We start from the raw sequence: 14,612 nt of genomic DNA, 5'->3' as shown, positions 1-14,612 counted from the left end.
GAAACAGTAAAAAAGTTGTTTCCTGCTGTTCTTGCCCTTATTTGTGTATTTTACCATTTGGAAAAGAAAATGAAAGAGGAACAAAAGGAAAAAAAAATCACTTCTGATTAGGAATATGGAAAGATTTGGCATTTTTCTCACAAACTTACTGTGTTTTTCTGAAAATGATGTGGCTTTTGGATAAGCTCTGAGACCTGTAGGTAGATAAAGATGTTTGCTATGTGTTTACCTTTTTATGGCACATTGTGTGCTTGCACAGATTCCATGTAGATCCTTTTTCCACTTCTGCCCATTACTGCTTTTAAATGTTTCAAAACTTGGTACTGACCAAAACTGAGAAGGATGAATTACAGAGGATGATGATAGGGTCTGTTAGAGGACTTCCTTCCTTATCATCCACTCCACCATCACACCAAGCATCTGAATATCTCTCCAGGGATACTGGGGAACAGTTTGCATCAGAGCTTTACTTGATTTTTAAAATGGTAGATTAAGGAGTGTATGTGTTTGGCAGTTTAGTTGGGTACCAGGAGAAAATGGAGGACCAGTAACAGAACTGAGTAGATTTTTTTTTTTTCCTCCGTTTCAGATTTCCATTATACGATAATATGAGTGAACTAACTAAAGTTTGGAAGCAAAGGCCAACTGACTCTTTTAGCTGTACTGCCAGTAATATCCGTGTTCAGGGTTCCAGCTAATAAAAGGCAGAACCATCGTAGACTCTCCCAACATATCACTATATATCAATTTCCTCAAAATAATAAGAAACTTCCCTGCTTTTTTTTATATCCACTAGACTAGCTAGTAAACTCTGGAAAGTACTGTTACTAGGCAGATGAATCCACCATGCCCTGGATAACTGAGATACTGTTTCTTTAGGGAATGGTGCCTGCTGTTGTAAGGTTATATCTGCAACTTTTTGCTCTACATTTTGACAGTAAATATTTGTATATTTTAGAAACAAACTTGGTCTGGTTTATCGTGCAGCATCAAATCACACCACAGCTTATATTGAGTTTAACATGATGTGACATATTGTGAAACAATTGCTCAGAGCTTCAGATTGTATCACAAGATTTTTTTTTTTAATTTTTTTTTTTTTTTTTAAATTTTGCTCCCATCCACACTTTCTCTCCCTTCTCTAAGCTGGGGTATCTCAGTGCAATGTTGTTAGAGCTGAGTGTATGAAATCTGGGTACAGGACGTTCTTTGTACAGCACGTGCTTACCCTTTTCAGACAGGAAGCCAGCACATCTCCATAAACAATGTGATGGCACCAGTTAAAGCTGTGTTGCTCTTTCTTGCCTGCAAGCCTATATCTTGTCAAATCACTACATACTTCAACTGGGGAGGCCATGACTAATGAAAAATGAAATAATGCTTTGAGAGCTGCAATGCTGTGAGTTTATTGCTGTACATCAGTGGCTTTCAAATCAAAGCTTAAACAGAATTGATGTGGTACTATCTTTAATAGAGATGACACTGCAATTTTTCTTTGGGGGCACAGAAGCATATTTTATTATATACTGAACACATGTTTCTGTTCTATTTTTGCATCCGTTAATTCATTGATGTTCCATATTTCACTTCAGCTTTCTCACAGGAGGTGTTATACCTGAATCCAAAGCAGCCCAAATATTATCTAGATTTTTCTGGTTTTCTGCCTTTTGTTTTCTGATTGTTGTAATGTTGCAAGTGCTACGTCATCGATAATGTAATCAACTAAGAAAAATGGGACCTTTCCCTTTTGTGAAAGTCACATTCCACATTGGACTGATAATTACATATCCATTTCTTTCTCTCGGTAGATGTGCGTCCTGGATACTGCTTCTCTTCTCTGACCAATGGGCGGTGCGGCAATCAGCTCCCCCAGCCTTTGTCCAAAATGCAGTGTTGCTGTGACAGCGGCCGATGCTGGTCTTCTGGTGCAGCCACCGCTCCTGAAATGTGCCCGATCAGATCCACCGGTATGAATTCACCTGTATTCTTGTGAGCGTGGTTGAACACTGAATTAGGCAGTGATTTTCTTTTATCAGTAATGTTTTCATTAAAGAACTACGCAGAACGTTTGAGGCTGGAGGGCACCTTGGGAGATTGTTTAGTCCAACCCCCCTGCTCAAAGCAGAGCCTCCTATGGCAGGTTGCTCAGGACCCCCAGGAGGCTAGGGCAAGCAGACATAAAGAAAGTGTTTTATCTGTTGCTAATTAATGTTTTGTAGCCTGGTTATTTTGACCTTACCTGATTCAGATTTTGTTTTCAACATCCTCTTCAGGCTCAAGTTACTTCCTCCAGAGCCTTCTAATAGATCACTATTGCCTCTGCAGTTTCATTCTCATTGCAAAACTGGGGTTTCCCTCCTCTGATGTCTAGCTTTCTGAGGTGCCATTTATTTCCTGAAGTTTGACACAGAACATGATTTCTGTCTGCTACCAAAATGTGCTGTACTTTATCGCCTCCCTGTGTATTGAGATCCCCACATAATATGAGATTTGAATTTAGAGAAGATGGTGAGCAGATTGTGAAACTAAGTGTGAGGGCGTGGAGGAAAGATGTTTTTTAGATTGTTTAGGAATGGAGACCTAATGAAATGCTTTAGAAAAGAAGAATACAAGAAACTTCAGGACTGATGAGAGGAGCTCAAGGGAGGTGCAGAGTTTAGGGAGGAATGGGGGTCGTAACACTGTAGCAGTGTAACTAAAGAAATTGTCAGAGGTCATGTATGGGAGTGTTTATTATGCTTGTTTTTAATCCTTTGAGTGAAACTGCGTAATACTGGAGCAGAGATCTATGATCAGAGCTCTTGGAAGACTCTTCCTGGTTCTGTTGCTATCTCATTAATAATATTTAAACAAGTTAAATGTCCGAGACTGGCTAGAATAATGCTAACAAGATAGTGTAATCTGTTGATGCTCATCTGAAATAGAAAGACAAGGAGAAAGCTTTCAACCTTAACACAGTCCCTGTTTTCTTTACATACTTTCTAATTATTCATATCTAACTGGTGAATAAACTGGGTGGAAAAGTGAAGTAATTTGGCCAAGGCTGCAGACTGAGACGTGGTGGAGAAGGAGCTAGAACCCAGGACTTCCTGACTCATAAATCCATGCAAGGTCTTCCAGATCATGGTTACATGTCACTTTTTTTTTTCTTTCTCCGCCTCCGCCTCCCCCTCCCCCCGACTTGGGACATAAATTAAGACTATAAATTACTCTTTTCAAAAGTGCTTTGAAATTCTTTGAAAGGCCTTACATGTATGTAAGGTATCGCTGTCATTATTTAATCAAGTTCATTTATTCCTTAATGTATCCTGAGAAAGCAAGATGAGGAATTTAGAGCTGTCAGTGGCCCAAAGTCTCTCTAACTCTGAAATGGAAATTTACTGCAATATGAAGTGGAGCACTAGCTGCGTAATGTAACCAAGCGGTTGCATTTTCAATGTGGGCAGCAAACCCAGATGTTACTATAAAATAGGCTGTTTATTGCTAGAAATTATACATGGAGATTAAAGTTGCAATAAAAAAAGGCTTGCACTGTATTGCTTTGCATAACATGGCAATAATTGTTTATATGGAATGACAGGGTTTACCATTGACACAATAAATACTTTAAAAGTGGTATCTCAGGCATCCAGCTGTGTGTGTGTTCAATTCTCACCTCAGCAGTCCCTTCATGTGTGCTAATTCCATTCAACCAATGGGCAGCTCCAAGGCTGTAACCTTTTTTTTGCATGGAAGGCCTAGGCTCCTGGTGGATTGGCTTTGGATACTTGGGTATTACCAATCTAGAGTAAAAAAGAAATACAGTATTGTTTCTTTCACAAAGACTGATCAGTGGGTTGTAGAGAATGTATGATTAGAGAATTGACTATTAAAACCACCATCATTAGCAAGTATTTGCGTATTGGAATTTGTGTATGTACATACACAGACACTGTTTCTTCTGAATGTCTCTGTTTTATCACAGGTAGACCACTGATTGAGAGTAGATTCAGCTTACATACGAATAGGCAAAATAGAAAGCTAGGAAAAAAACCAAATAAACAAAATACAATACATAATACAATAAAATCTTCCTGGGAATGATTAAGGATTAAAAATCACTCCAAGGAACAATAGAGGGAAATGCAGTGACACATGAAACAAACTGATCACCTAGAAGCATTAAAATAAATGCAAAGATCATAATCAGGAAAAGCAGAACTTTAGGCTACCATGTTTATTTAACAAATCATCTGTGATTCGGGAAGAGCTTCTAATGTGTTTTACAGGTGGAAATAGGAGTGAGATGAAAGTGTTGAAGGCTGAAATATCCAGCTTAGTTCTCCCAACACTGGATTTATTTTTCAGTTCTCATTTTTTTTTATATTGTTTCAAGAATTCATGCATCTCTGCAGCATTTTGTCTTCATTATATAATTCCTTTCCCCTGTTGTGCCATAAACTTTAAAATTTTGAAGTTCAAAGATATTGGCTGCACAAATAGTTATTTGTGTACACACGAATTGTGGACATGAATTAGGTCAGCTGGAAATGTGGTCTTTAATTGTGATACTCTGCGTGCATTCTTTGGATCGTAAGTTCCAAACCCACACTTCCCAAAGACAAAAGAGTCGAGGGCAGGAGGAAAAGTGGGGCAGTAGGGCAGATGCCACTAATAGAGATAAACAATAGGAGAATGCATAACACTCAGCATAGACTGTGCTTAGAGCAAAATAGATCATTTTCCCATCATCTGGAAAAGGATGAACTCGGTGTGGATCTGACTCCATTTCTCTTTGTCTATGCTCCTTAGACTGCACCTCAATTGTTTTCTGCTTTTATTGGCAAACTTCATTTTCACAGGGAAATAGTGTTAGTGTATTCATTCTCTAATTGGTTTTGCCTCATTGCTTGTATTTATATTTCTTTGTTTTAGGATGTTAACGTTTAAGAAATCCAGTTGAAACTGGGCTTTTTTCCCTGTTCAGTGTTTTTCTAACTCTGTGGCAAGCTTTGTATTAAATTAACTTGGGATCAAGTCCAAAAATCCTTCTTTAGGTAAACTTCCCACTGAGTTCATCAAAGATTTTGTCTGAAAGAAGAATAAGTAGATTAAGATCAGATCCCCACCTCACTGTTCAATTTCATATCCAGAATGTCAGTTATGTTATCTTTTTACTAGCAGTCTTCTGACAAGTAGTATTGATATCCTCCTATGGATTAATGACTCCACTCACAGAACAAAGCTTGTTACTATGAAGAAAACATATAGGCTCAGATTTTCCAGATTATTTAAGGTTTGTTCATGCTAATCTGAAACACTGCAAAAAGGAGGAGGGTTGGATTAAATGGAAAGGCTACAAGAGTCTAAAACAGCATTCATGTTTTCATGTTTCAGATGAGTATCGCAAGTTGTGTACAGTAGCTGCTCTGCTGCCAGCAAGACCTGACCTTCCTCCAGGCCGTCCTGATGTCATCCCTCCGCCACTCCTTCCTGGTGTTTACCCTCCTCAACAGCCAGAAATTGTCTATCCATCTCGGGCTCCACCACCTCATGGTAAGAAAGAAATAATAACCTTTCCCTGCACCATTTGCATTTAGCTTCTTTTTAAAGATGCATTTCTGAGGAACAATGTGCTCCCTTCAGCTGTTGGTATCTTTTGCTTATTTTATGTGGGCCTATAGTCTCTGGATATCCTTCTAATCATAGCCTGGTTACCACGTATCTTACAGCAAGTGTACCTCATTGGTAGTGTTTTCCCTGTTAAGACAGGATTCACAAATTACTTCCTCACTGTCTGTACTGAGGCCCATGTACTGTAGTAGTTACATTACTGTTATTTTAAGGCTATTGTGAGCTTTGCTGCATGTCAACATGGAGGAACGTGAATAGCTCTTTGACTAGGTTGTGATAGTTACTTACATTAGAGCTTGGCTGGGAGAAAGCAGCTTCTTTCAGGTTGTTTTCCTCACTCTCACTTGGCCAGGTAGGAAATGTACCAATAAAAATAGTAGTCTGCTGGACACTGAGACTGACCCAATGTGAAGAAAGAACTTTTTCAGTGATACACAGGGATAGGTTAGGTTTCTCTAGAGCAAGGAGGAAGCCAGAGCAGAATACCAGTATATTCCTTATTCTGTCCCTTGCTCAGGGAATTTACTACATGCCCATTTAGTCTGTGGTAGGCATGTGCCACCTGAAATCGTTTGGCATCGCCACGTGCTCTTTTGCAAGTAAACACAAGCTCATTTCGCCCATACTCTGTGCAGATGCAAGCAGGCTCTGCTTGCACTGGCACCAGCTGAAACTATTTAGTCTTGGTTCAGCACCAAGCTGAGCTAATAAGCCTAAGAGGCAAAGTATGTTAACTCAGGCCTGACACTGCACTGACGTAGCTGCACAGCTTCTGGTCAGCCGGGAGCATGGACAGAGCCAGCTCACGTCTGCCTGCCAAAGACCGTATAGGCATACCTTCCAGGGTTATCCCTGCCCTTCTCTCACTCTACTGTCTATGAAAATGGAGATAACTGAACCAGTCTGCCTGCTCTTTGCTACTGTAGGCTTTTAGTATAGTCCCTGCAGTGCCATGTACCCATTTTACCACGAGGTATGAGCAGACTCGGTCCTCTTTTGCAGGACAAAAGAGGAAAACAGGATCACACTTGCCACAATGAAAAAATCAGCGGTTGCTAGCTGTTTTCAGACAAATCTCTTAAGAGTCAAGGTGCCATTTTCTTTCTCCCAATGCTGATTTTTACTATGTAATTCACATTATGATGGAAGGTAAATGTTGACTTTTAATGGAAAATGCTGCACAAGTTGCAGATTACCAAAAAAAATTATGATGAACTATTAAAATATTTTTCCAACTGTGTTATTTCAGTGATCTTGCCGGTGAACTTCACTGACTATTGCCAACTGTTCCGACATCTCTGCCTTAATGGGCGCTGTATTCCCACTCCTGGGAGCTACCGCTGCGAGTGCAACAAAGGATTCCAACTGGATGTTAGAGGGGAATGCATTGGTATGTGGTTTTCAGCTGTAAATCACAGAGGGGAATTTTGTTTTAAAGAAAAAAAAAATTCTTTTCCACACAATGTAATAACTCTGAGTTCTTAAATAAAACAACCCCCCCTCCAAAAAAAACCCCAAAACAGTAAATAGACTTCCAAGAACTAATTGCTTTCAACTGCAAACTTATTTTTATGGCCGTTTTGCCTTTAAGACAGTATTTAACAAATCTTGTAACTCGCCACAAAATTATACAGAAGGATTTCTTATTTTACTAACCTATGACTATAATGTGTTTATTAGTGATTAAAAATGACCTCTTTAAAATGCTACCAGCTCTTTGAGTATGCAAATGACCTATTGTTAAAAAAAAAAAGCAGTCATGATCTTGGGCTTAGTAAGATTTACAAGTCCTCTTTCAGCTCATCAGGAGTATCTTGTTGGGTTCTTGAGCCCTTTAATTTTGGAACTCAGCCAGAGCTTGATGTTAGGAGCAACGACTGGCTGTCTCTTACATGCAAGATTTTGCTTCTGTCAAAATCTGTGTCTCCATTGGGACTGGGAATGTGGAGGTGTGGGATTAAGGCCTCTACCTCTCACACATGCAATATCTTGTCTTGTTGAGTACTCTTTTTTTCCCAGCTCCTGCTTAGCTTAGAACATGGGATCCTTTTACTGGGAATTCAGTGGTGTCCCCTTTCCTTTCAGATTGAAGCACACTATTTCTCCAACTACAAAACAATAAAATACCCCTACAGACCCGAATAACTTTCAACCAATGTCTTAATAAAATATATTGTCTGTGTTCCACAGATGTTGATGAATGTGAAAAAAATCCGTGCATCAGTGGAGACTGTGTGAACACCCAGGGATCCTACATATGCCAGTGTCGTATAGGATATCAGAGCACGCCAACTAGAACAGAGTGCCGAGGTAAATTATGGTTTTACAGCCCTATCTATAATATTGTATACATACCAAGAGGGAAAATAGTTTTTAAGCAAAATTTAACAGATGTGTTAAATATGAGGGTTTTTTAAAAAAAAATAAATCAGATATAGCAGTAAAAATGATTAACCTGCCTGAGCTGGCTGTTCACAGACTGGGTTATGAAGAAAGACATTTTGTCTTGTGCTGAAAGTATCTTGGCACCATTGGTGGCTTTGAAGTGGAAGAGACATCTTTTCTTTTTTTCTTTTTGTTTTTTAAGCTATTGAGACATTTTTTCTTTTGCTTCTTGAGGATCTCAAGGACAACTAAACATCCCTTCTTTGGAGAAACCCTTTACCTATAAAAGACTGTTAAAAGACTAAGAGAGGTGGGGGGAAAGATAAGTCTTCTAGTGGGTAAATATAGGAGTACAGTGCCCATGTGCTCTCCCTGCCCACTGTCAGAGAAAGAACTAAACATGAATTACAGCAATGAAAACTTAAACAAGGTATGGAAAAGTAGTGAAGCACTGGGAAAGTCTAGATGGGGAAGCTGTAGAATCCCCATTATTGGTGTTTTGAAGACCAGGCTCAACAATAGTCCTGATGGTCTTCATCCTGTCTTCCTATGGGAGTGGAGAACGTGTAGCTCCTCAGTGGTTAGCCCTCTGTCAGGGTTCTGTGGCTGCCAAACTGTCCTGGGGTGGGAATTTGACTGTAAAGGTAGATGCAGTCCTTTATAGTTAAGTCATAATGAGAGACTTCTGGCAGGAGAATGAATGACTGCTTTGATATTCCATAAGAAATGAAGCATCTAAATGAAACAGGATGTTCGAATGCTCAGAGTCCCAGCTTGTCTTCATATTTTGCTTTCTGCACTAAGAGGAGGGTTCCTTGAGCATGCACTCATTCTGAAGCAGAGAGTTTCTAAAAAGCCAGAAGAAAGCTATCTGTATTAGTGTGCAATTTTTTTTTTCCTTCCCTCTGTGAATCAGAAAGGTATTTGTGGTACAGAAGCTTACTCCAATCCAGGAGGACATGCAGAGCCAGCACCACTGCTGCATGTTGCTGGGAGTATTTGACCTAATTGCTGCCAAACAGCCATGTTGCGGAAGCATCTTCATAGTTCAGCTGACTAGTGGTGAAGGAGTGCTGAAGTGGAGTCTCAGCAGTGATGAATTTACTCATGAGTCATTTTTGTCACACGCTTTTAATTTGACTGATTCATTACACAAACACATGGTTGTCAGAAGCCCAGTAGCTTAATGGCATTAAAGTGTGGTCACTTAGCAGTTCCTTTGCAGTCTATGGGAACTGTGCTTGCTTGACAGGCAGTTCGGAAAATGCTACAATGTGCAGAATCTTTGTTTTCTGAAGGAATTTTTAGGACCAGTTTAGGGGGAAAAAAAAAAGGCTAGGGGGATGCATTTGGCAAAATATGCATATAGAACTGGTGCCTGCCAAAATCAGCATTTGCTGTAAAATTACTTCACATGACTACTTTGTATGTTGAGGTTTTATTTTTTGCATACACAAATGTGTCTGTGCTGGTATGCTTTTGCAAATGTATTCCTTACGTCCATTCTTGAAAAATGAAGTCTCCTTAATGACCAGCTGTTTATCTATTTCTTGCTCTGAGGTTCCAGGGGAGGGTTTTTTTCTGCATGATGAGTCTGATAGGTGACTGATTAAACATTGCAGTCTGTATCGCAAGCTACTGATTCAACTGTTACTAGGATCCCTTATAATTCTAGTAGGAGTTTGGCTGAATGAATATGTTAATTGGAGACATAGATGAATAAGGTTGTCACATTATGATTAGTGATCAAAACAAAAAATGCTTTTCAATTGCAGAAGAGGGGATGTAAAATGGACCTCAAAAAAAAAAGTGAAGTTTTATGATAATTAGCTATGAATGTAAGGGAGTCAAAGCTTTAGTAGCTACATGCTTACTATAATCTACCTGACATTTCTGAGAGGAGGAGGTCAGACCTTACATGGAGATGGCAGCAATTACGGACATTTCAGTGAGAGGGGAGCTTTGATTTTTGCAAGTTTCTCTGAGGGGGGAAAAAAAATAATCCACAATGTTATTTCATAATGTGAAAATTAGAAATGTAACATAAACCAGTGGTGGGTCTCCGGTCAGCTGTGTGTACGTAGAGAACAGCGAGAGTCTGTGTTAATTTTCTGCACTGTGATTTAGAAGGCATCCGATCCATAAAAGTACAAATCCTAATGAACTCTAAAAACTAAAAGGCCAGAAAAATCTTGAGATGCTGTAGCATTTCTGCCTGTCCTAAGGAAGAAAGCTGGTGCAGTAGCTGAAGCCAGGCTCAGGTACAACAGAGTGCCACAGAAGTGGGGGGAAAGGGACTGAGCAGAGAGAAAACTCACTTTTATGCATTGCTGATCAATGATGCTTGTTTAAAAAATGAGGGGAGGTTTATCAAGCCTGTATGCTTTTGCTGGAAGTCAAGAGGGCTGCAAGCTGCCACTGCAGTGAGCTGTCACTTGAGCACCTCTTGCCTCTGCTGGCCTGGTAGCTTGCTTGGAAAACAGTTATTTTCAGGGATTTCTTAGCAGCTTCCCAGAACTACCATACTGCTAAGAAGGCAAATATAGGTTCACAGTTTTGAGAGGCATCAGTTCCCCCCTCAGATAGGTGTCTAGAGAGCAGGGGCGTTTGGGAGGACACCCTGTGCTCCACTTCTTCCTGAAGCGCAGCAATGCACTTCTGCGGAGAGGGCCTGGGGGAGGGCACTCCCAGGATATTTGGGAAAACAGCGTGGTTGCACGATAGATAGGTCTGCATGGGCTGGTTGAGATCTCTGTTAGCAGAGTCCCCTGTGTGCAGGAATCTCTGGGAGATGGTCCAGGCCTTGATGGAGAACACTGAGCAATCTGAAAAATGTCTAGACAGTCTGTCTCAGCATCTCCTCTCCCTTCATTTGGAGGAGAGGGAGAGCTGCCAGCCTCGTGTGATATCACTATTCAGGTCCTCCAAAGCACTTGCCAAGCACCTCCTGCAGAGAGAGGGAAATGAGGAGCTGATGTTTCAAATATAAAATAAGCAGGAGAAATATCTTCTGAGGTGGGAAAGTCTTGAACTTCCCTGTTATCTTACAAAGCAGCAGCAATAGACAAGCTTCCCCCATCTTTCCTTCAGTAGTTAGCTATTGTTAAGTTAAACTTCAGTAAAAATATTCTCATGATGAACAAAAATGCAAAAAAACAATTGAAAGGGTCTGATTCTTGTTTGAGCAAGCTGCAGGGTAATGTTCACTGAAATTCTTTCACAGCAACTTGACATTTCAAGCTGATGAACATTTTCCACCCCCATAACATTCGGTTATGGAAATCAAAATAAATCATTTTTCAGGTGAATATAGTTTCCATGTAGAGTTAAAAACCTAGGGGAAGGGGAAATGGGAAAAAATCCTCTTGAGTATAAAAAAAAGAAAAACCCCAAAATGTTATTTTTCTTTTTGGTTGGCTTCCAGACATTGATGAATGTTTACAGAATGGTCGTATCTGTAATAATGGACGGTGCATAAATACAGATGGCAGTTTTCACTGTGTGTGTAATGCTGGCTTTCAAGTGGCAGCTGATGGGAAAAACTGTGAAGGTAAGACTTGTCTAAAGCTATTCCGTATCAGTAATTACAGTTGCAAGAGGTTATTCATGTCAATGAAAAAGAAAAGGACCTCTGGTGGGGGGGGGGGAGGGAAGGAACAAGGAATCAAATTTCTAAATACCTTTTGCTGTATCTGGGAGGGCAAGTAAACTGTCTTTTGCAGCCAGTTCTGGAGCCTTGGCTTGGCAATCCTCAACGGGATGTCTGTCCAGCAGGAGAAATAGCACATACCACTATCACAAAATGCAGTTTCTTTGATGGGAGTGGTACATTTTAAAACGGAGCACAAGTCACATGCTGCCTGATTTTACTGTGTGTTTAACAGCATGCTTTATGGGATCTTACTGGGTGACTAGCAATGTGTTTTATGTAGACGCAGTCTGGTCTGACCCATAAAAACTGTTTTAAGAAAAATTTGTAAACATAATTGATGTGTTCCTACCTCCCAGACCTTTAGTAAAGGGGGGAAAAAGAAGAATGTTCTTTATCACGCTTCCCAAGGTCCTTGGGAGGGTTCCCAATGATCTATTCATACGTTAAAGGAATTTCAAGCACTGTTCTTAGAAACATTTTTGGCAGAATATTATCTCAGTGATTCAGCTCAAAGACTTAATGCCAAAATTCCTGGTTGGGATAGATACATGATTTTTTTTTAAATCATAAATTATTTTTGTCTAACTTAGCCTGTAAGTAAAAAGAAAACACACCATGTCTAGAAGTGTAATTTCTGTCCAAGACAGCTGCAATATTAAGGAAAATAGCACGATTCCGAATATATTGTAATGTCATTATGATCCAGTGATTTTATGTGCTAGTAGTGATTCTGTTAATCCTTGGTAGAGACAGACATTTTAAGACTCTGTTTTTCCTGACTCTTTTTTAGATACAGTTTAGCGCTATAAGCTGCTTTTAAAATATCTTATTATGGAACTATATTGACTAAATATATTTGGAAATGAATATATTTTGGAAAAAAACTAGATTCTGATTTCTTCCTTTCCCACCAAATACCATGTGCTAATAGTAATAAGAACCAGCACATCGGCAGTCTGGTAAAACATTTTTAATTCCATTGCATATGTTGCCAGAATGTCTGTTGCATCCACTTATGAAACAGTTTCATCTCTGGCATTGTAATGCATTGAATTTTGTTCTTAGGAATACATATGCGCACACACACTAATCAGTAAAGACCATGGCATTGTGCCATACCTTAATGTAACTGTGTATAGTCCTTTAGATGAAACTGGTAAATAGTGCTGATTTTTTTTGGATGTAATGTCCAAAACTGATTTCATTTGTGCCAGGATGAAATAAAAACTAAGAGGATATAAAAGCTTACTCAAATCAAGCACAGAATTCTCTGTACTTGCCTTTTTTTTTTTTTTTTTGTGTGTGTGTGTGTGTGTGTGTGTGAGAGAGAGTAACTGTGCAGGGTTCAGAATAGCAGTGTCTGGGACCTCCACCTTTTCCTATTTGAATCCTTCATGCTATGCTATTAGGTCAGAGGGTGAATAATGCTAGTATGAAGCTATGATTAGTAAGTACCCTCCTATGTGACCGGTCATGCTGAATCCAGGGAAGGAGTAGGTTTTATTTTAAATGGAAGTTGATGATGAAAGTGCCTACAGAATGCATGCTTGAGCACAGTGCTGGGAATTCTCCCACATCATAAATCTTAGACTCATCCAATGGAGGTTACAAAAGTTTTCACTCCAAACACAAAAGCCCACTCCTCCCCTTTCAGGTGTTCTTAGTAACATAAAATTGTGTTTACCATTCCAAATGGGAGGCTGCTTCTAACCTAGCTTCTGTTTACGTCAAGGTTGCAAACCCTCTTCTATTACATACCTTTCTCACTTTTTTACAGTTTTTACCAACTGGCAGTTCTTAAGCTGTCCAGTTTCTCATCTGTTTTTCATTCTGTTTGCTCTTTTTGGATGTATACCTTTATATGTTAATGATTCATTACGAAAAAACAGAGTCATTGCTTTGACACATCCTCTAGAACAGTGCAGTATGTCCCATCATATGTTTCTGATTATCATATACCTCTGATAACTAAGAAAGAAATCAAGGTTTATCTTTTGGATATAACTAGTAAGAGTTCTTTTACTTAAACATTATGAGCACTATGTCTATTATGTACATTTTCAGATATGGATGAATGCAGCATAAGGAACATGTGCCTCAATGGGATGTGCATCAATGAAGATGGCAGTTTTAAATGCATTTGTAAACCAGGGTTCCAGTTAGCATCTGATGGACGCTATTGCAGAGGTGAGCACAATAAATCACAGGTTCTCAAAGCTCGTGAGTCATATCCCTCTGGTAGCTTCAAGAATTGCCTTATTTCCTTACAGTGATCCTTGGGGACAAGAAATACTGGGCAGAGTTCTCGTCAGATATGCTTTTTTAATCAGCTAGAATGATTTGTCATTGTGCAAGACAGTACTTGGTCTTCTCCACAGTGTTGAGCAACCACCCTAACCAGCTAGTGGGAAATATTCTTTGATCAAGGATTCTGTGATCTGACCTAGTTAAACCCCAGGTTTTTTTGCCTATGAGGTTCTTCTGCAGTTTGGCTCCAGTATATCTCACTTTTTGTGTTTGGCCTTTTAAAGTTTTCTGCCTTTGGCCACCCAAACATCCTGGCTCATTGCCTTCTTTGGGTTTTTCTCCCATTCCTGCCTGGGTGTTCCTAGTCAATACAGCATCTCCAAGGATTGCCCAGCACCCCATGTGACTGAGATGCAGACATGAACACCACAGCAAGATTGTCTTTTCCATTTGCTGCACTAGCTCAGCGATACCCCCTGTGGGAGACACTGCAGTGTTCTGGTTGCTAGTTATGTCATCAGAGTTTCCGTTCAGTCCCATCAGGAACTGGAAGTTTTGTGTGTATAAATCTTCATGTTTCAACAAGTTTTATAGGCACAAAGCAGAAGTCGAAATAAGGAATAAACAAGTACTGGGCCAAGTTACTTACGGTTTTTCTTTTGAAAAATTTAAAATCTTTTAACTCTTGGAATTGAGGCAGAAAAAGTGCTTGCTT

At 39.6% G+C, this 14,612-nt stretch overlaps 1 protein-coding gene across 3 annotated transcripts in view; it reads left to right on the top strand.

The window, feature by feature from the left end:
- The window catches only part of FBN1 (fibrillin 1), a 158,986-nt gene that overhangs the window by 65,254 nt on the left and 79,120 nt on the right, over nucleotides 1–14,612 (top strand). For all 3 annotated transcript variants that reach the window (XM_050903660.1, XM_050903659.1, XM_050903658.1), the window contains exons 9-14: nucleotides 1,809–1,967; nucleotides 5,377–5,535; nucleotides 6,863–7,003; nucleotides 7,804–7,923; nucleotides 11,423–11,548; nucleotides 13,715–13,837. In XM_050903660.1, the coding sequence (XP_050759617.1) occupies nucleotides 1,809–1,967; nucleotides 5,377–5,535; nucleotides 6,863–7,003; nucleotides 7,804–7,923; nucleotides 11,423–11,548; nucleotides 13,715–13,837 (828 nt within the window). The remainder of the gene's footprint in view (nucleotides 1–1,808; nucleotides 1,968–5,376; nucleotides 5,536–6,862; nucleotides 7,004–7,803; nucleotides 7,924–11,422; nucleotides 11,549–13,714; nucleotides 13,838–14,612) is intronic.

The sequence above is a fragment of the Gymnogyps californianus genome, chromosome 11, assembly GCF_018139145.2.
Source record: "Gymnogyps californianus isolate 813 chromosome 11, ASM1813914v2, whole genome shotgun sequence".
Classification (NCBI taxonomy): Eukaryota; Metazoa; Chordata; class Aves; order Accipitriformes; family Cathartidae; genus Gymnogyps; species Gymnogyps californianus.
Note: the sequence above shows the minus strand (reverse complement) of the source record. Positions and strands in the feature narration are given on the sequence as shown.